At 47.1% G+C, this 22180-nt stretch overlaps 1 protein-coding gene across 5 annotated transcripts; it reads left to right on the forward strand.

Moving 5' to 3' along the window:
• The first annotated feature begins 5271 nt into the window (after positions 1 to 5271).
• Positions 5272 to 14898, forward strand: LOC108151088 (histone-lysine N-methyltransferase EHMT2). Of its 5 annotated transcripts, none has more exons than XM_017279487.2 (11): positions 5272 to 5359; positions 6559 to 7911; positions 8740 to 10782; positions 10850 to 11100; positions 11160 to 11509; positions 11583 to 11824; positions 11890 to 12080; positions 12152 to 12313; positions 12395 to 12932; positions 12997 to 13370; positions 13432 to 14898. In XM_017279487.2, exons 2-11 carry the CDS (start codon positions 6745 to 6747, stop codon positions 13604 to 13606), a joined length of 5493 nt encoding a protein of 1830 aa, XP_017134976.1. In that variant the 5' UTR covers positions 5272 to 5359; positions 6559 to 6744; the 3' UTR covers positions 13607 to 14898. The 5 variants fall into 5 exon arrangements, with proteins under 5 accessions (XP_017134976.1, XP_017134967.1, XP_017134983.1 ...); XM_017279478.2 differs by having other exon boundaries at positions 5275 to 5359; positions 6556 to 7911; XM_017279494.2 differs by lacking the exon at positions 5272 to 5359 and adding an exon at positions 5382 to 5479 and having other exon boundaries at positions 6556 to 7911.
• The last annotated feature ends 7282 nt before the right edge of the window (positions 14899 to 22180 follow it).

Genomic DNA, 22180 nt, shown 5'->3' on the forward strand with positions numbered 1-22180 from the left:
TGATGGCGGTCGGAAGGATGTTGTTAAAGGCGCCTTCTATGTCGAGGAAGGCTACTAGGTTGTACTCCTTAAAATTAAGGGATGCTTCGATGATCGATGTGATCGAGTGTAGGGCCGTTTCGGTGGATCTTCCCTTCCGATAGGCATGCTGGGAGTCTGAGATCAGACTGGACGGAATGCACGCCGTTAGATGCAGCCCCAGGAGCCGCTCCATCGCCTTTAGAAGAAAAGACGATAGACTTATGGGTCTGAAATCTTTTGGGGCAGTGTGCGAGGGCTTGCCTGCCTTGGGTATGAATACGACTTTGGTCTGAAGCCAGGTGTCAGGAATGCACCCGTGGGAGAAGATTCCCTCGTAAATTATTTTGAGCCAGTTAATGGCTTTATGTCCCGCGTGAATCAGTTGGGCAGGGAAAATGCCGTCTGGTCCCGCGGACTTGTAGGGTTTAAAGCTTCTGATCGCCCAGGAAAGGTTCTCCTGGCTTAGCAGTCTCAAGATGGCATTTGAGGCGACAGAAGGAGGCGCGAGGTAGTTGGGTCTGTTTTCATCGCAGCCAGGGAAGTGGGTATTTAGGAGAAGATTTAGCGACTCCTCGCTGGACGTAGTCCACGACTGGTCGGTGTTCTTCAAGTAGCCCAGGGTGGGTGTTGTCTTCGAGAGAACTCTGCGAAAGCGTGAGGCTTCTGAGTTACTCTCGATTTCGCTGCAGAACTTACGCCAGGAGGCGCGTTTGGCTTTTCTAAGTTCTTTGTTGTAGGTTGACAGACTGGCCTTGTATTCGGCCCAGTTTTGCTCAAAGTTTTCAGCCTTAGCTTTATTGAAGAGTCTCCGGGAGGCTTTCCGGAGTTCACCCAGTTTCGGATTCCACCATTCAGGTTTCTTCCGGCCTCTGTTCTTGCCAGAGGGGCATGCTTTGTCGAGCGCCTTGTTGCAGGCGTCGGTAAAGATCTTAAGAAGACGAGTCGTGGCCTCCGTGGAGAACTCCTCCTCAGATGGGGGCTCAGGGAGAACACGACAGAGGTAATCAGAGTACCGAGTCCAGTTTGTCCGCCTGATGTTCCGGAATCGGACTGGCTTCGGTACTGAGAAGGAGAAGACAGTTTCCACGTACCTGTGGTCCGAGAAGGAGTGCTCTTCCAGGACCCTCCAGGATACAATGTTACGCTGTATCTCATGAGAGGCAAGCGTGAGGTCCAGGACCTCCTTGCGGTTTTTAATGATAAAGGTGGGATCACTACCCCGGTTTAGTAAGACCATCTGAGTGGTCAGTAAGTAACTGAAAAGGTACTCACCCCTTTCGTTTGTGTCAGTGCTTCCCCACTGACAGTGATGTGCATTGGCATCGCACCCCATAATTAGGCCGATGTCCTTGGCCGAGCAGTCTGCGATTAGAGCCCGGAGAGGCGCGTGTGGAGGGGGGTCTGGTTGTTCATGCCCCATGTATGCGGAGCAGATCCTCAGTGAGCGCTCCTGGCCTTCGAGGCTCACTGCGGTGTGGTCTTCATTGCTGAAATTTGGGAGCAAAAATAAGTGCAACTCTCTTTTTGCAAGAATGCAGGTACGAATTTTACCTGCGGTTTCAGCTACATATAGCTTGTAGTCAGAAGTCCTCAGACCGGAGACCCTGTTTCCGAGGATCCAGGGCTCCTGAATGAGGACTATGTCGGCTCCACCCTTGGCCAGGTGGAGCAGTAGAGCAGCGCATGCTGCCTTACAATGGTGGAGGTTTATCTGCAGGAGCGTCAACGACATTCCTGAGGCTCGCCTCCACCATTGTTGCTTCTAGATCGCTGTCAGGGGACTCCGGCTCCTCCCCGACAACGATGTGGCTGAGACCTCTGGCTAGGTCGCTCTCGTCGAACGCGTAGTCGTCCAAGATATCGTCCGACATCATGGACGCCGCATCCGACGCCGGGTTGTCTTCCTCGCACGAGGCCCCCTCTTTCGGGATCTCCGGCAGCTCCGGGTCTGGCTCGACCTCCGCTTGCCTGCCCTTGCGATCGGACTTGTAAGTGGATATGGTGACCTTCTTGTAGCCATAATCCACTACACCGTCCGACTTTGCGAGGAGATCAATGGATTCCCCATTTAGGACGAGGATAATCTGGCGCCTCTGCCCTTGGATATCCTCCACCTTTGCCACCTTCCAATCGGCTGTAGGAAGGTGGGGGTTGCAGACCTGCAGTAACCTGAGGATCTTCTCAGGCTCTGCAGGCTTAGCCGAGACCCACGCTCTGGCTCTCGGGCGACTAGGGACATCTTCCCACTTCACGGCCTCCAGTTTCGCCCCTGGATAGACCTCTTTTAGGGCCGCCACCGCCTTCATGTAGAGGGCCGCAGAGCGAGCGTCTTGGCAGGCGATGGCTTTCACCTTGCCTTGATGCCACCCTGCGTCCTCAAACTTTGGCGGTGGTCCGCCGTTCTCCTCCAGTTCCAGTAGGAACCGGTCCTGGAGCTCGTTCTCCACCAGGTGCCACTTATCGCGAGGGACATGGCCGTCCTCGGCGCCCCTGTCCAGGACACCGATCAGGGTCTTGCCCCTCGCCACCTCAGCGAACGACCGGTTCGTGAGGTGGGTCTTCACCCGCTTGGCTTGCTGGGCTTGGCCTGGCTGATTTGCGGGGTCCTCCGCTGAGCGTTGCCGCTTGTTGGGGGCCTTGGCTGCGCCCTTTCCGGCTTTGGCTGGCTGGAACAGTGGAAGGATTGAGCAGGCCCACAGCCTCTGCTCCTTTCCTTCGGCTGACGCCTTGAAGTTCGGGTCTTCGTTGGACAGGATGAAAGCCGCTCGTCTCCTGTCCTGGTACGACGGCTTTCCACCCCGTGGTGCAGAGACGCTGCCCGCCGGGGCTCCCATGGGTTCTTCGGTCCCGGTGCGCTTACCAGCCGCGATTACGCTCTGCTTGGCAGCCACCATGGTATCCGCTTCGCCCTTGGAGCCACCCGACTTGGAAGGACCCGATTGGCTTTTCGGGCCCCCCCTCGCTGCGGCTGCTGCCTGAAGACGGTGGACCGACTCAGTCTCCTTCCCCGTCTTCTTATGACCCGGTTTCCCAGGCGCTGGTGCAGAGGGATTGGCTTGTCCCTCCGGTACTTTAAGAGGAGTACCGAGCTCCTTTGCGGCTTTGTTGGTTTTTATATGTTTATTATTTGGCATAGTAGTTCCCACGAGTAGGCGGGAAGGGGATGGTCACCCGAGGCATAGCCCGCTTGCCCCGGGAAGCCTGATTTAAACTGGAGGTCGGCAGGTATCCAGAGTCCGCATATTAGCGACCGGGCACCCCCCCGGCCATGCATCCCTCGGCATATAACAGTGTCACCTTGGATTGGGGTAATTTCACTGAGAGTTTTCTTCTCTCCGCCCGACTACCATTCGCCAGCATCCTAGCAGAGACATGACCGTGCTAGGACCTGTTTCCAGCCGCCCTCACGGGGAGAGTATAGTCGCACTTCCACCGGTGTGCACAGTTACGGCGGGTGACGGTTCGCTCGCAACCCTCTGTGTCCTAGGGGGGGGTGTGAGACGCAGACCGCACCGGGTATTACTAACCGGAGCGGCTGCGCCTCAGTTCCGAGTTCACAGTTGTGCGAGCCGACCCGTCATCCGTTTGTCCCCCTGTAGCACCCGGTGGCTGACGGCCAACATCACAATTAACGAAACAAGGTCAGTTAACGTAAATTTTACTTTAAGAAGAAAGCACCCACCAGACCTAACCTTCAACGGAAATATTATTCCGCGCAAGAGCAGTCACTGCTACCTCGGTGTCCACTTCGATAAAAGCCTGACTTGGGGACCAGACATCAGAGCGACAGTCATCAAATGTCAAAACAAACTTCAAAAGATGCACTGGCTCATGAACTCAAAAAGTAAGCTTCCCCTACGCAATAAAGTCTTATTTTACAAGGCAACGATAATCCCTATATGGACATACGCCATTCAAGTCTGGGGATGTGCAGCGAAGACGCATCTGAATAAAATCAAAGTCATGCAAGCGAAGGCTCTAAGGGCGATGACAGGTGCCCCGTGGCTTGTTCGGACCACAATGCTGGAAAGAGATCTCCTCATCGCAAAAGTTGGACATCAAATTATCCATCACAGCAGTCGATACAACGATAGGCTCAACAACCATCCAAATGAAGCAGCTAGAGGATTACTGTACCCTCAAATCCCACGCAGACTCAAACGTCTCCACCCATCGAACATAAAAAATAGAAAAATTTGCTAAATAACACATCATTAAAATGTATATATAAACCTAACCATTAAACTCTTAAAATATGTAGTAAGCCAGTGTAAATATCACTAATATTAGATCATAGTTTAAGTAAAGCTGGATTCTAATAAAATTAAAAAAAAAAAAATTTAAAAAAAAAAATAACGCATAAAACGAGGTCCCCAATTTATGTGTATTGAAAAGTAAATCGGAAAACTTTTGTTTATGTAAAAATCGGAGCCTGGCTGAATATAAAGATGTTCCTACTCGTAACGGATACCTGTTGACCAGCAACAATGACGTAACATTCCAGACACACTACGTTTCATTCGGTAACACTTACGTTTTTGTGCTTTATTTGTCTAAATTTTAAATAAAAGGGAGTACTAAAAACAAGGAAATCTTTTAGAAAATAGTTTTATCCGATTGATGAATCAAAGTGTTCAGGTATGGTATTCCTAGCTAGCTAGTAATATCAAATCGAATATAAAAATCGAGGAATATCGTTTTCAATCCTTGACGGAAAACTGTTAGCCCATTGTAGACCAAGGGGGTATTTTAATATTCCCCCGAATATAATAAAAATTTAATAAATTTAGAGCAGTTCAGGCGTAAGATATCGTGGTTTTTTCAGAGGATGATGGCATGAATCTACAAGAATAAATTACAATCAGTAATATTTGCCGCCATTTACGTCAAGTCGTTAAACTGTTTAAATAGAGGGGGGTTAAGTGGGCTAATATCGATTTCTTATCGATATACGTGACGCTATATGGTTGTTGAGGCACCAACATTGAGTCAAAAACAATCAAAGCATTCGCCGTAGCAGGAAAACAAGTCAAGTATTTAAAACAAGCCAGTCAAGTAGAAAATTAATTCATTAATCGGATAAAATTATGTGGGCAGGGCTGAGAGATCTATCTAGCTATTAATATTTGACTGGATATCAAAAATCGTCAGTATATTTACGGTATATTATGAAAATAAGACTGTATATTTTGGTATATTTCTGAGGGTCAGACAGTATATTTGATCGATAAATCCAGATATCGTGTGTAATCTGTCTAAATCCACAGGAGACGCACGGACCTCTGTCGGTGGCAGTGTGTTCGTTCGTGTGCGTGCGTGTGTGTGTGTTTGTTTGAGTGTGAGTGCTTTTCGTTATAATTTTTAAATAATTATTTTAATAGTGCTTCAATGTGGCAGACAAATGATCAAAATAGTTGAAAGCGAAACGGGGAAAAGTGGCCATTGATGGGTTAATAGTGTGAGTTTCGCGAATTGATTGTCGCCATCGATGTCGCTGTCGATGTGTGGTAGTAAAAACCAACCAGCAAAAATCTGCATCCACTGAAGAGAGGAAGCAAGACCGCTGGTTGGTAGAGCATGTTGTCTTGGAGCATTGAAAAATTTCAGCTGAAAATTATAGACCAAAGTCAAATTCAAGTTGTACCTGCGCTCCAACAGAGCAGCAGTCGAAGCAGAAGCAGTAGTCTAACCAGCAGCACACAAGAGAAGAGAAAAAATATCAACGTGAGCTAATCAGCATAGCGATTTCTACAAAACAGTCTTTCTCCTAAAATGTTGAAAAACCAAAAAAAAATCTTCAATAAATATATTTCGAGGGCTGAACCTAAATTTATGTAGTGAACGATTAAAACACGTCGCATGTTTGCCCCCTACACCACCCCTCTCCATGCCCCTCGCGGAGTAGCTCCCCTCACGCCTTAAAGCTAACTGTGGCATTTGTCCACCAAAACGCTGTCAGCGCCAACGTCTGCGCTCGCCTCGTCTCGGTCGCGGTCTCTGCCTCGGTTGGCGTTGTTGATTTGTTGTTGGTTTTTCTCTCCATTGTGACGGTGGATAAAGAGCAGGAGGGCTGAGTGAAAATGAGTGGCTTCATAGGACTATAATTTCATTTTCAGTGCCACTAGCAGTCTTTCTTTCGGCTCGCGTCAAAGCGATAGAAATACAACAAAATAAAATAAAAAATCTTGGTAAGCTCTTGAGGCGATGGCAAAATAGATAAATTCGACAGCTCTGCTCGCGTCGCGCTGCTCAGCTCGGTTCGGCTTCGGGTTCGGTTCACCTCGCTGCAAAAGCAGAGGCAGCAGCAATCTTATCGCTAAAGAAGCCAGCCCACACTAGTACCCTCGAGTACCATATTGATGTTGATGTCGATGCAATGTTAATACTATGGTGATGATGGCTTCTCTTCGCTGGGTAGCCAGTGCGTTTGGGGGGAGGGGAGGTTCTGCGAAGGAGCGCTGCCCGTGGCGTTGCTGCTGCCGAAGGCTGCGTGGTGAAAATTAATATTGATTCCGATTCCATATTTTGCAACAGCAGCAGCGGTGGCACCACTGAATTTAAAAGTGGAGAAAAGGAATCCACGACAAATTACTCAAAACGAAGAAGAAGAAGAAACGTACAAGTCAAGAAAAAATCTTCAATAGGGAGCTTAGAAAGAGGAACGTGTTCCGCATTTAAAGAAAGGGACAGAAGAGCAGTCTGCTCCACAAACGCCCCTTGAAGATGACAGACGTTGTGGAGTTGCTTAATAGCATGTCCAGCACGTTCAACAGCGACTGCGCCACCACTACCGCGGAGGGGGGCACGCTGCTCAACCTGGATCTGGCCGAAGACAAGACGCTCAAGTGGCGCAATCTGGCCAACAATCAGTTTGCCTGCAAGGACAAGGATAAGAAGCAGAGCCGGGCCTGCGAAGAAGTGGGGTCGGAGGAGCAAGCCAAGCACAAAAGTGGCCCGCAGGAGGAGCTGCTGGCCAAGCAGAAGAAAGGTGCGGAGGAGGACAAGAAACCGAGCAAAGCGACGGCCACGTCGGCAGCGGAACTGGTTCCGACAGAGGACATTGAGGACAACGTCAAGGAACTGCTTGCCGATGTGGTGGACGCCGCGGCCGTGAAGCTAGAGGAAGAAGAAGCTGCTACGGCGGTTGAGGTAGAGGCGAAAGCTGCAGCAGCGGCAACACCTGAAGGCCTGCCGAATGCAAATGAAGCGTCAGCAGGGGCGGATGCGCCAGCTAAAGAAGAAGAAATAAAAGTATCAGGGACGGCCGAGATAGAAGCAGAGACAGAGACAGAAGCAGCAGACAAACAGGAAGAAGAGGAGAGACCCGCCGAAGCTGCTTCGGCAGCCGAGGGCGACGACGACGAGCGCAATGCCGAAGTGAAATGCATTGGTAATGAAGCAGGCGGGGAGGAGGCGGCAACTGCAGAGCAGGAACCGCCCGCCAATGGCAGCGATGACAACGCCGCAGCCACAACAGAAGCGGCAACAAGCAGCGGGTTAGCCGACATCAGCCCATTTACGGTAAAAGTGGAAAGGGAGCCAGGGAACATGGCTGCGGAAGGTATCAAGACTGAGACCGTGAGGGAGAATGATCAACCTCTGCCAGTGCGGAGGGCAGGAGCGGCACCAAAGCAGAAGCAGCTGGAAGAAACAGCAGTAGCAGCAGCATCCTCATCTCAAGCAAAAACATCACTTACAGCCGCAGCAACAGCATCATCTGCGACTCCACTTGTTGTCAATTCTGCCAGCCTTAGCGTTGACGTTGACTGCTGCGCTGACGCAACAGAATCGAATTTGATGAATACTGCTACTGCTGGCAGCAACAGAAGCAGCGACCAGGCAGAAGCAACAGTAGAAACACCAGCAGCCGCAGCGAGTGCTGATAAAAATGTACGTATGTGTCATGTATAAATGTGTGTGTGTCCGTGTGTGCCTCAAACCCGAGCCTCAGCCTGTGTGCTCCGCACCATTTATTTGATTCACTTTCCGTTTTACGGGTATTTCATCGATGGGCCATCGTGGAGGGTAGCCATCAGGTGCAGGAGCAAGTGGACAGGCCCCGTGCTAAGGGAAGGGGCTCCCCTGTTTCCACAAATCTGAGGAGGGGGTGCAACTGTGCATTTTTTTTTTGCGCGTACTGTCTGTGTATCGGAATGGATTGCTGCGTTATCAGAGGAGCTCCAACGAATGTCCGATGCAAGAAAAAATAAAAGCTTTCACGAATCGCCCATGCGAGCTTAAAGCTCTTTGATCGCAGAAAAGTGAAGTGATGTGTGCATACATATAGTAATCAACAATCAGATCCACAGTACGACGCACAAATAACAGCTAAGATATTCATATGCATGTACGACCTTAAGAAACTGCTGTCTGAGATTTCCCTAGGGGATATCGATGTCCTCTATTAATTCCTACATTTTTCTGGCATACCAGATAAACCCAAAATCTAAAATGTATTACAATGTTATTACAATTCGGTAAATGTACATATTGGATGTACATACATGCATATGTATGTATGTATTGGCCCACTCCTCTCTGCCCCTACCTTTCTGTTCGCCTGGAGCAGTTACCGGGGCAACCATGAAAGCTAAGGGCTACAATTCCCTCCTAAACTACTAGAATCCCAGACTCCGTTCAGGACGATTAAGTGCGTGCTCGAATAAATTAGGTGCTAGAGGCTCCAGGATTAAATCAGTCCTTACATCCCTTTTACAGGAAGAAGCGTCGCCTGGCTGTACGCGGCGCTCGCGTCGTACTCCTCGACCCTCAGACAGCCACATCCCCATCTGCATCCCCAGCAACAGGAGCAGCACACCCACTCCCAGTCCTGCAAGCGCTAACGAGCCACAGGCTGCTGCTGAGATTGCACCACCCACTGATACAGAGACGGAGCCAGAAGTTGCGCAGGATGTCCAGGAAAGCCCAACTCTGGAGGAGAGCAGTGAGGTGGGCAATGCGAAGAAGGCGTCAGAGAAGCCGCCGCAACCGGAGGATGCCTCCAGCGGCGTGACCAGTGCCAGATCCCCGCCAGCACCCAAGCGGGGACGAGGTCGCGCAAAGAAGATCAAACTCGATGCAGAGTCGGATGCGGCCCCATCTAGCGAGACGCCCCCACTCATCGATGAGCCGGTCATCGAGCGGAAGCCGGGCCGCAAGCGGAGGCTGCCAGAAGAGCAGCAGGATCAATCGCATGGCGAGCTGGTGGTGGTGAAGACGGAGCATGAGGAGGCATTGGAAACGGCTGCCCCAAACGCTGATCTCAAGCGGATGCGACGCAGCGTTCGCCTGGGTAACCGGCATCCCGCGGACGGTCCCGTCTGGGAAGAGGTCAAGACAGAGGCTCTGCCTTCGATGTCCGACCTGCTACTGCCTGAGCTGGTCGGGATTTCGGGCGCCGCTGCCGTGCTGGACGAGAAGACGCCACCCAAAAAGCGCGGACGAAAGGCCAAGATACCGCCAGTGGCCAAGACGGAGGCGCACACTTCGGCATCCGTATCGGGCAGCGGCAACTCCAGCATGTCGCTTCCCGTGATAAATGGAAACAAGCGCACCCTGGCCTCAACCCATGGTGGAGGCATGGGGATGGCTCCTGCTGAGGTTCAGCTGCCGAAGCGCTCCAAGCGGCGGATCAAGCCCACGCCGAAGATTCTGGAAAATGACGAGCTGCGCTGTGAGTTCGAGACGAAGCACATCGAGCGCATGACCCATTGGGAGACAGCGGCTGATGGTGACGCTCACTTCGAAACGCCGATGCCTTGCGGAAGCAGTGGTGGCGGCGGTGGATCCAATTCCTCCACGTCGCGTCAGAAGAGTGACAAGTCGGATAATAGCGGAGTCGATGGGGGCCAGCATCCGGCCGGGACGAGTGCCATCAAAAAGCGCCTGTTCTCAAAGTCGCTGCGCGACATTGAGAACTCGGGAGCAGCCCTGCTAGCCAAAAGCCGCATGAAGCCCTGCCCGGACGTCGATCAGTTCCTCTGCGACATCAAGGCCGCTAGGTTGACAGCGAACCGCTCTCCGGAGGAACGCAAGCTGAACAAGAAACAGCAGCGCAAGCTGGCAAAGCAGAAGGAAAAGCACCTAAAACACCTCGGCCTAAAGCGCAACAACAGCGAGGAGGCCTCCGACAACGACAGCTCTAACACGGACAACGAGTTTGTGCCCACCACCCGCGTACAGGTGGGCAAACCTAGTGTCACCTTGCGTCTCCGTAATGCCGCCGCCAAGGAGCAACTGCCCACAACCTCAGCAGCAGCTGCAGCGGGGGCAGGGGCAAGGGCTCCTTCATTGAAATCGCATCCTCCCCAGACCACAGCGAAATTGACACGACGCCTGGCCGTTCGTGGAGGGGCTGGAACGGGACAGGCACAGGCAGTGGGAAGATCCGCAGCCCTGGACACTGAACAGCTCCACTCATTGAACAGGTCAATTTTGGCGGATGTCCCCGCATCTTTAGACGATGCTAGTGCCGACGCCGATGCCATTCCCACCACCTCCAAGCTGGCACTGGCCAAGTGCCTCTGCCTGTGCCAGAAGAGCTCTCAGTACTACGCCCGCAACGCACCGGACTCCACCTACTGCTGCGCCATCGACAACGTGGACGAGCAGAAGATTGGATGCTGCAACGAGCTCCCTGCCGAGGTGCACAACCTGCTCCGTCCCAGCCAACGGGTGGGCTACATGATTCTTTGTGACGAGCACAAGAAGCGCCTTCATGCCCACAATTGCTGCGCTGGCTGCGGCATCTTTTGCACGCAGGTGAGAGGCAAAACAATGCAAAGCATTGCAAACACATCCGCCATTAACGCATATGAATTTATTTCAGGGAAAGTTTGTACTGTGTAAGCAGCAGCATTTCTTTCATCCTGACTGCGCCCAGCGCTTCATCCTCAACAGTCCCTACGATGACCAGAAGCAGCCGGGCGGATCAAGGTCAGGAACAGGCAGTAAGTTCAGCAGCCCCATGCTGGTACTTAAGTGCCCGCACTGCGGCTTGGACACACCCGAGCGCACCTCCACGGTGACCATGAAGTGTCAGACCCTACCCGTCTTTTTGGCCACCCAAAAATACAAGATGTGAGTGGATTGGTCAGAGTGGTGAGTCAGGGTTCATCTTTCTTACTTCCTTCTTGCAGCAAACCGGCTAAGCTGACCACCTCTTCGACTCTGGCCCAGTTTGCGGGAACCGGCCAGGCCAACGCCAGCGCCAAGCCAAAGGGAAGGACCTCTTCCACGGCATCAGCCTCCACTTCCGGATCGAAGGCGAACGGAACATCGCGCAGCGTCAAGGGGGCTGCCGTGGGGTGCCAAATTCAAACCATCAACACCATCAATTTCGAGCAGCTGATCCCCGACTCGGTGATGAATGTGGTGCTGCGGGGACACGTGATGTCGGCCAGCGGGCGTGTAACCACGGAGTTCACCTCCCGCGACATGTACTATGCGGTGCAGAACGACGATCTGGAGCGTGTTGCCGAGATTCTAGGTGAGTCCGCTGCGCCTTTCTTCTGCTCTAGTGAAGATCTCCCATGCTACTTCATCTGCTACTCCTCGGACAGCTGCGGACTTCAATGTGCTGACACCGATCCGGGAGTACTTGAATGGTACCTGCCTGCATCTGGTGGCCCACTCGGGTACCCTACAGATGGCCTACCTGCTGCTCTGCAAGGGGGCCAGCTCCCAGGACTTTGTCAACATCGTGGACAGCGAGCTGCGGACGGCGCTGATGTGCGCGGTGATGAACGATAAGTGCGACATGCTTAATCTGTTCCTGCAATGCGGTGCAGATGTGGCCATCAAGGTAATGCTTCTTTCTTTGCCTTATTAAGGAGCTCGAAATTGAATCTCTTGGGTCCCTCCCCTCAGGGTCCCGATGGCAAGACGAGTTTACATATTGCCGCGAAGTTGGGTAGCGTGGAGGCCACGCAGCTGATCGTGGAGAGCTACAAGGCCTCGCGGAATATTACCAATTTCCTGAGCTTCATCGATGCGCAGGACGAGGGCGGCTGGACGGCCATGGTCTGGGCCGCTGAGCTCGGACACACGGACATTGTTAGGTGAGTGCGGCCGTCCAGAGACTAGTTTAAATAGAAAGAAGTCCCGTAATACTGCAAAAAATTCCCCACAGCTTGCTGCTGAACCAGGGGGCGGATCCCAACCTCTGCGACAACGACAACAACACGGTACTGCACTGGTCCACGTTGCATAACAATGGCTTAGACACGATCACGGTGCTGCTGCAGGCAGGGGCCGACTGTAATGTTCAGAATGTGGAGGGCGATACACCGCTGTAAGTCTCTTTCCCCCCTTATCTGTCCACCCGTCATTAGCAGCAGCAGGAAGAGAATAACCAAACAAAACAAATCCATAGCCACATCGCCTGCCGTCATTCGGTGACCCGAATGTGCATCGCTCTCATCGCCAATGGAGCGGATTTGATGGTGAAGAACAAGGCCGAGCAGTTGCCCTTTGACTGTATACCCAACGAAGAGTCAGAGTGCGGCCGCACCGTCGGCTTCAACATGCAGATGCGCAGCTTTCGGCCCTTGGGTCTGCGCACCCTTGTCGTGTGTGCTGACGCTTCAAACGGGCGAGAAGCGCGCCCCATTCAGGCGGTGCGCAACGAGCTGACGATGTCGGAAAACGAGGATGAGGCGGACACGCTAATGTGGCCAGACTTCCGCTACATTACCAACTGCATCATCCAGCAGAACTCGGTGCAAATCGACCGTCGCGTCTCCCAGATGCGCATCTGCTCCTGCCTAGATAGCTGCAGCAGCGATCAGTGCCAGTGCAATGGAGCCTCCTCACAGAACTGGTACACGGCCGAGAGCCGCCTTACGTCCGACTTCAACTACGAGGATCCGGCGGTGATCTTCGAGTGCAACGATGTTTGCGGATGCAACCAGGTGAGCTCTTTCTCCGATCCCTTATTGGGCTTGTCCTCATTCATTCTCGTTAATTTTTTGCCAGCTCTCGTGCAAGAATCGCGTGGTCCAGAACGGCACCAAAACGCCGCTGCAGATCGTGGAGTGCGAGGACCCAGCCAAAGGCTGGGGCGTACGTGCCCTGGCCAACGTCCCCAAGGGCACTTTCGTGGCATGCTACACGGGAGAGATTCTGACCGCCCCGGAGGCAGATCGCCGCACCGATGACAGCTACTACTTCGACCTAGAGCACGGGCACTGTATCGATGCCAACTACTACGGCAACGTGACTCGCTTCTTCAACCACTCTTGCGATCCCAATGTGCTGGCCGTGCGCGTTTTTTACGAGCACCAGGACTATCGCTTTCCCAAGATCGCCTTTTTCGCCTGCCGCGACATCGATGCCGGCGAAGAGATATGGTGAGTACCGTCTAATGGTGCCTGCCTCTCTACATCTCCCTAAGTTCTGTTTTTTTCACAGCTACGACTACGGAGAAAAGTTCTGGCGGACAGAACATCGCTCCGCACTTGGCTGCAAGTGCTTGGCGGACTCGTGCAAATATGCCAACCAATCCCCTAGCACAAATGCATCGCCCACAGAGGCGACGACTGCAGAGGCAGCTGCTGCGGAGTCGGCCGAACCGGATACGGTTTAAACCTAAAATGAGTCCAGCTTCTCCTCGACAAGCACCCACAAAGTCAGACGGACATCATATCGCAGTACAAACGGTCCACCAGCAGCAGCCAAAACACGAGATTGCCATATACATATATAAATATAAATATAGATTAGTAGTGGTCGGCAGCAATACAATAACATTTTTCTGCTCGAATTAACAGACAAGGGAAACATGTTATTGTATGGGGCGCGACCACTGTTTTACACTGTACGTGTAGCGGCAGCGCAGCAGCAGCAGGATAGAGCCGTTCCCGTGCCCGTACCGACCGCTGATATAGATGCTATATGTATATATCATTACCAATCACATCATGAATCGAAATCAGAGGCATCCAAACCAGCGAACAGCAGGCAACTTCGCCTGCTAAATGTTTCATGATTTACGCATTTTTTTTTTTACATGTTCAATGATTGTTAAATATTATGTTTGTTTGAGTTTCTTGCAATTGTTTTCATTACTTGTATCATGAATATTATTATCGTATGTTTTATATGTTGTATGTTTAAACCAATAAGTGCGGCAAACTGTCACATTTGCAGGCCCTATTCTAAACGCTCCAGTATCTATACCCTGGCCGCCTATGTATGTATATATATATTTCTATCTGCGGTGTGTGCGTGGCTGTACTTGTTTAGTTTAGGGACTGGAGTGAAGAGAAGCTCATCTAGTCATAAGGAAGAGGGAGAGCGAGAGAGCTAGCGAGTTAGCCAAACAATACTCAGTTGTGTTTGGGAAACGTTGCGGAAGAAAGGTCTTGGGCCTTAAGCCATCAAAAAGCAGCAACTACAGTGCGTTTCATAGCTAATCATAGTATAAATACAAGCCCCAAGACGTACAGCTGTGAACCGCATTTTACACACGCTAGATTCACGTGAATGTAACAATAATAATCTGAACAAATTTTAAAATTTAAAGCGTTAAACCATGAGCAGACCATTTTTTGATAGAGAACATATGAATATTGCATTGCAAAAATAGTAGAATTATATGTATACCAGATAAGCTGAATGAATCAAAAATGAAACAATATCTATCTACCATATACCATATTATATACAGTCTATATGTATATGGGCAGGGTAAAGTACTGATAGTCGTTAAAAAAAAACAAAAAGAGGTAAATTATTGATGATTGTTGTGTATACATATGTACATACATACTATGTAAAATTAACTGTATTTACCATACTCGCACTCACATTAAAAGATGAGATCTGGGTTAACTGGTTTCCACCCAACATTCCTAGGCCCCCATTCCGATCCACATATCCACATCAGAATTTTAGATAATTTGTATTTAGAGTTTTCAGTTTGCCAAGCCACAAGTGCCTCAAGGAAAAGAGTCCCAATCCCATCCTACCTCACCCCGAACCCAGTACTACCTACATATGTACATATGTATATCCGCGTGATGGCTTCAAGATATAGTACAGATACCAATCGACCAAGATCACAAAAGTGTTATACATTTTGGGACACACGAAAGAATTGACTGTGGAAATTGTGGGATACTTATGCTGCAAGAATTACTTCATTTTAGTTTGTTCCACTCCTTCCTATCCCACCGCTCGGCATATCCCCGCGTCAGACGATCCACTTGCATGGGCTATATATGTATGTACATACATATACAATACATATAATAGATGAAAGATTAGGAAACTGAGTTTGTATGTTTAATATATACATCAATATGTGTATATAAATGTTTCTATGGACAATAGATACCAATAGTCTAAACAGTAAGTTATGAGTACCCCAGATTATCTATGTTTACTACCCCCAGCTCTCCACCCGTAACCGTACAATCGAAGACAGGGATTAAGAGTTTATATTGTATATATTTAATTCCTAACATCCATGTCCAGGCAAAGTCGTGGGGGACCACCCATCCCCTCTACCACTCTGTACACAGTCCCACCATTAAGTCGGGGTGCAAAGAGGACTTCTATGGCGTTCCCACTCCGACCGCTTGACTGGGATTTATATACATATTCGTGTACCAATATATAAACAAAGATTTTGATTTATGTACGAGTAATTAACAGCTTCGATGCATCCAGATATCACACATAGAATTTATATCATAACATACATACTTGAATTGCTATCGAATGCAGGTGCAAGGTGTTCTTTTCAAAGAGTGGTATTTTAGGAACAACTTTAAGCACCAAACTTGTAATGCTGATTTGCTAATTCGCCGACATTTGAAAATCACTAGAAGGCAAAAACACATTTTTTTGCAATTAATCACGTTAGTTTTAAGTGTAAGATATTAAATAATTCAAAAAAATAGTTATATGATCTACAGACATTGCCGAAAGCAAAAATTTCCGATTAATAAAGAATATAAATAATAAATTCATTGTTCAAGCCAATAGATTCGTTCAAGCGAGATCATTTAAATTTGGCGCGTAGTAGTGTTGTCTGCTGTAGAGTAGGGTTGGGAACAAAATGTGCTCTCAATTCTATCGATGGTTCCAAAATTTGCCGACCATCGATTGTTTCGGCCAACCATTGATAGTATCGAGGCGGAAAATTCAACATCAGGCAGGCTCCGGCTTTCACTTACTTTTGCAGATTATGTTTTCAGCCAAAACGTTTCGTTTTTAGGCTCTCTGGTTTTCAAAAATATTTGGTATTACTCAGCCAGGCTCCGTTTTTCACATTCACAACATTTTTCCGAATAACTTTTGACTACACATAAATTGGGGCTCCCGTTTTCACATTCCGCAAGATTTATTCGCTTTCAAAACGAAAACATTTTCGTTGACGAAATGAAAAGTAAACGGCTTTTTATACAACGAAACGAACCTTAATTGCAAAAGGAATAAAATAGATGACTTATTGATGCATTAACACAAACTTGACACCTATATCAGGGTAATTTAACTTTTTTTTATGTCTTAATTTCTCATCGATTCTGGAAAAACAAAAACAGCTTACCTGGTTGCTTCGAAAATAAATATAACGAGGTGTAACGTTGTGAGTTGCTGCGGACACCGCAACTCTACAGTTATACCCGATACTAAGTCAGTATGGCTCTCTCCGGCAGACGCCGCTAATATTGAACGACACGACAAAGAGTGCGTGCGAGAGAGACAGAAAATCAGTCTGAGCGTGACGTCGGGCGCTGCGTAGCCACTGCAAATTGATTTGTTCCTTTTGGCTACAAAAATGATCCGATCTGATCCAGATTCAGCAATCTGATAGATATGGTCATTATCTATTCTGCGTTTTTAGTTTTCTCGAATGTGCAATATTGTGGATGCAACAGATTTTCGTTCTTTGTGGGGGCGGAAGAAGGTGGGGCGAAATTCTGAGATATACGTTTTATAGTGAGATCTAACAGAAGTGCGGATACCAAATTTGGTTACTCTAGCCTTAATAGTCTCTGAGATTTGTGGATGCCCCAGATTTTCGTCCTTTGCGTGGGCGGAAGGGGGTGTGGCGAACTTTGGACAAAAAACGGTCAAGGTCCGATATCACAGGAGTGTGGATACCAAATTTGGTTGCTCTGGCTCTTATAGGTTCTGAGATCCTTGAACTCATATTTTGCAATTGGCAAAACCGACCATGGTTTCATGGTGTGTTAGAGAGAGACAGAGCGAGAAAGAATGAAATTGTTTTCTTGATTCTGGCTATAATAATTATACGATCTGGTTGAGATCTTACATTCTAAAACATATAGTCATCCTCTACGATTCTGCGTTTTTGGTTTTATCGTATCTTTAAAAATGTGGATGCCACAGATTTTCGTCCTTTGTGGGGGCGGAAGTGGGCGGGGCGAAGTTTTGAAATATTTTTGTAACAGTGACATATCACAGAAGTCTGGATCCAAAACATCGTTGCTCTAGCTCTTATAGTCTTTGAGCACTAGGCGCTGAAGGGGACGGACAGACGGACGAACGGACAGACGGACAGACGGACAGACAGACAGGGCCCAATCGACTCGGCTATTGATGCTGATCAAGAATATATATACTTTATGGGGTCGAAAACGATTCCTTCTGGACGTTACCCACATCCACTTTTACCACAAATCTAATATACCCCAATACTCATTTTGAGTATCGGGTATAAAAAGGCTAGATTTAAGGCTGTAAGCATTTTTATAATATGTTAAGCATTTCCGTTTTCAAATAAGCTAGATCTAGCCTTTAATAGGCTAAAATGGCAACACTCCAGAGAAAGCAGAGAGAACATATTTGCATGTGTGAGTATACACACAACATGTTTCGACAAAAATATGTGTTTTTATGCATTTTTCGTTTTCAGAGATCTGATGTTGGTTTAATTTCTGTTCTCTGTTGTGTCTCCAGCGTATTTGAATGTATGGATGCACACGCATTCTCACGTACTTTGCGTGTGTGTGTTCTAGCATTGCTGGCCGCTAGAACTGAAATTTGAGTTTGGTTCTTGTTTTGGGTTTTTGGATGAATTGACTTACCGCCACAAAATAAATGAAGAATGGGCAGGGGGTGGGGGTATGGTACACTAGGGCGCGGGAAATAAAATAAAAGCTGTTATTTGTTTGATTTATACTACAAAATATAAAATATTACAGTAATATAATTACATATTTATATCCTTATTGTAAACAGGTTGATTATAAATTATATAAATACATACATATGTATTATGTAAAGTCCGTCGGTTCTTGACTTCTTTGTTTATCTTATATAAAAAAGTTATTTTAACTAAAATAATGAGCTTTGGCCACCGCAGAAAATAATATAAATTTTTATAGATAAAGTAAACTAAAAAAAAAAAACAAATGAATATACCAGGGACCGTAATCATTATAAGTTATATAATAAAAAAAACCTTGGTAATGATTATTTTTACATTTTGTACATTTTTCTTCCCTGACAATCAATATTTTTGAGTGATTTAATAAAACTTAGACTTAAACATTATTCTTGATCAAAAAAATCAAAAGTAATGACTATCTATGATTTTTTCGCTTAAAATACAACTCAACAGGAATTTACGGCTTCTGTGTTAGAATGCTCGCCAATATTATTGCATATCCTTGTCAAAGACCACAAAGCTACACCCTGTGCTAAAATGTTGTTTTTTGGAAAATACACTTAAAAAATAATTAATCTATATTATATTAAATTTGAGCATTTAGCATTTATGTACATACATATGTGTGCTATTTATGTGAATATATATATTCTTTTTTATTGAAACTACGTTATAACAAACACCAGCTTGACATCGGCAACTGCTGTTATGTACCAATAACAAATAAAAGACGAGGGGGAACGTTGTGAGTTGCTGCGGACACCGCAACTCTACAGTTATACCCGATACTTAGTCAGTATGGCTCTCCTCCTGCAGACGCCGCTAATATTAAACGACACGACAAAGAGTGCGTGCGATATAGACAGAAAATCAGTCTGAGCGTGACGTCGGGAGCTGCGTAGCCAGTGCAAATTGATTTGTTCCTTTTGGGTATAAAAATGATCCGATCTGATCCAGATTCAGCAGTCTGATAGATATGGTCATTATCTATGATTCTGCGTTTTTAGTTTTCTCGAATCTGCAATATTGTGGATGCAACAGATTTTCGTCCTTTGTGTGGGCGGAAGGGGGTGGGGCGAAATTTTGAGATATACGTTTTATAGTGAGATCTAACAGAAGTGCGGATACCAAATTTGGTTACTCTAGCCTTAATAGTCTCTGAGATTTGTGAATGTCCCAGATTTTCGTCCTTTGCGGGGGCGGAAGGGGGTGTGGCGAAATTGTGACACAAAACGGTCAAGGTCCGATATCACAGGAGTGTGGATACCAAATTTAGTTGCTCTGGCTCTTATAGGTTCTGAGATCGTTGAACTCATATTTTGCAATTGGCAAAACCGACCATGAAACCTGTGTGTTAGAGAGAGACAGAGCGAGAGAGAATGAAATTGTTTTCTTGATTCTGGCTATAATAATTATACGATCTGGTTCAGATTTTACACTCTAGATGATATAGTCATCTTCTACGATTCCAGTTTTCTCGTTTCGTTGAAATTGTGGATGCGACAGATTTTCGCCTTTTGTGGGGGCGGAAGTGGGCGGGTCAAAGTTTTGAAACATTCTCGTAACAGTGACATATCACAGAAGTCCGGATTTAAAATGTCGTTGCTCTAGCTCTTATAGTCTTTGAGCACTAGGCACTGATAGGGACGGACAGACGGACGAACGGACAATCAACCGGAATTTACGGCTACAAAGCTACACCCTGAGCTAAAATTTTCTTTTTGAAAATACGTTAAACATTTTTGTTATTTTTGGTTTTGCTGTCGGAAATACGTTTAATTAATAAGTATTATTTAATTTAAAAAAAAATGAATTTCGACAATGATTCGTCCGCGAGGTCGCATCCTGCGTCGCAGGAACTGAGTGCACCACTTTGGCTGGTATAGGTTAGGGAAAAGGTATCGATGCTCCTCCCAATACTCCATAATATTGGAGGTCAAGCAGCTTGCTCAGCATATTGTATATTGAATTCCAACGAGTCGCAACATCTTGTACTGGTTGTGGCAATGACTCTTCAGCTATTAAATACCTACATAGTACATTACAAAGAAAAACGACATTGTATAAATACATTTTTTGCTTTTTCTTTGAGCTTATATGTTAATAATAGGCCAAGAAAGCTACCTGTACGCCGGCGTTCTTAAAAGGTTAACAATTCGTCGTGCGTTGTAAAAAATCCTTTACAGCAAGTTGAAGTGTGTGTGCTGCACATTTCATTGACTTAATGGAATGAACTTTCACCTTCTTGTTCGTCATCATCTTCATCCTTGAAAATGTTTAGTAGCTCCACTCCTTTGATCATGTTTCGACCATTATCTGTAGTGATGATGTAAATTTGTTGCTTCGCTATGCTAAAATCATGCAATATAGACTTTATTTCAGTGCAGAGATTTTGGGATGTGTCCGATGTTTTGAGCTCTATCAGGCCTAAAGTTTGTACACATATTGCACCGTGATCGATGAATTGGACATTAACACCAAGAATTCCGTGATTGCCTAAAAATGGACACGGCCACTAGATGCAGAGGATTCTTGAAATTTTTGAATGTTTTGACCATTTCGCATTTAATTTGGCTGTACTTTTCCTCGACTAAGCTTATAATATTTCTTGAAGTTACAGTGGGCATATCCAAGTCATACATCCAAGTACAGCAAACGGAACTTTTGCGGCAGTCACCAGGTCAATACAGGCATTCTTGACATCATCTTGCCTCATTTCCACCGAAATCTTATTTTCGGGCACTTCGGTTTCTTTTTTATCGGCCAAGGTTTCATGTTCGCCTTTGTGCATCTTTTCTAAGTGCCGCTTTAGATTGCACACATAATTTCCACTTAAAGTAAATTTTGCGAATTTTACACTCAGAAACATTACTTTCCGCGTGGAATGTACAAAAATTACGCGGAATACAATTACGCTTGCGACCCATCTTGAAACGCGACTAAGAATGATCACCAAAAACTAAGTATCAATGCATTAACACTCGCGGCTTAAGATAAGCAATTCTAAAAATAGATAAATAAATTGCATGAGCGTAGTCAGGCGCAGGTAAGTCTTCGTATGTAAGTCTTCTTCCCCCCTCAGGTACGACTATGAGTAACTAGCTTTCCTTATTATACCCGATACTCAAAATGAGTATTGGGGTATATTAGATTTGTGGTAAAAGTGGATGTGTGTAACGTCCAGAAGGAATCCGACCCCATAAAGTATATATATTCTTGATCAGCATCAATAGCCGAGTCGATTGAGCCATGTCTGTCTGTCCGTCTGTCCGTCCGTCCGTCTGTCCGTCTGTCCGTCCCCTTCAGCGCCTAGTGCTCAAAGACTATAAGAGCTAGAGCAACGATGTTTTGTATCCAGACTTCTGTGATATGTCACTGCTACAAAAATATTTCAAAGCTTCGCCCCGCCCACTTCCGCACCCACAAAAGGCGAAAATCTGTCGCATCCACAATTTCAACGAAACGAGAAAACTGGAATCGTAGAAGATGACTATATCTTCTAGAGTGTAAAATCTGAACCAGATCGTATAATTATTATAGCCAGAATCAAGAAAACAATTTCATTCTTTCTCGCTCTGTCTCTCTCTAACACACAGGTTTCATGGTCGGTTTTGCCAATTGCAAAATATGAGTTCAACGATCTCAGAACCTATAAGAGCCAGAGCAACCAAATTTGGTATCCACACTCCTGTGATATCGGACCTTGACCGTTTTGTGTCACAATTTCGCCACACCCCCTTCCGCCCCCGCAAAGGACGAAAATCTGGGGCATTCACAAATCTCAGAGACTATTAAGGCTAGAGTAACCAAATTTGGTATCCGCACTTCTGTTAGATCTCACTATAAAACGTATATCTCAAAATTTCGCCCCACCCCCTTCCGCCCACACAAAGGACGAAAATCTGTTGCATCCACAATATTGCAGATTCGAGAAAACTAAAAACGCAGAATCATAAATAATGACCATATCTATCAGACTGCTGAATCTGGATCAGATCGGATCATTTTTATACCCAA

The sequence above is a fragment of the Drosophila miranda genome, chromosome XL (assembly GCF_003369915.1).
Source record: "Drosophila miranda strain MSH22 chromosome XL, D.miranda_PacBio2.1, whole genome shotgun sequence".
Taxonomy (NCBI): Eukaryota; Metazoa; Arthropoda; class Insecta; order Diptera; family Drosophilidae; genus Drosophila; species Drosophila miranda.

Coding starts and splice junctions, on each gene's coding strand:
- LOC108151088 (XM_017279487.2), top strand. CDS start 6,745: ATGACAGACGTTGTGGAGTTGCTTAATAGCATGTCCAGCACGTTCAAC. Junction 12,081..12,151: donor GGACACACGGACATTGTTAG/GTGAGTGCGGCC, acceptor AATTCCCCACAG/CTTGCTGCTGAACCAGGGGG. Junction 13,371..13,431: donor GATGCCGGCGAAGAGATATG/GTGAGTACCGTC, acceptor TTTTTTTCACAG/CTACGACTACGGAGAAAAGT.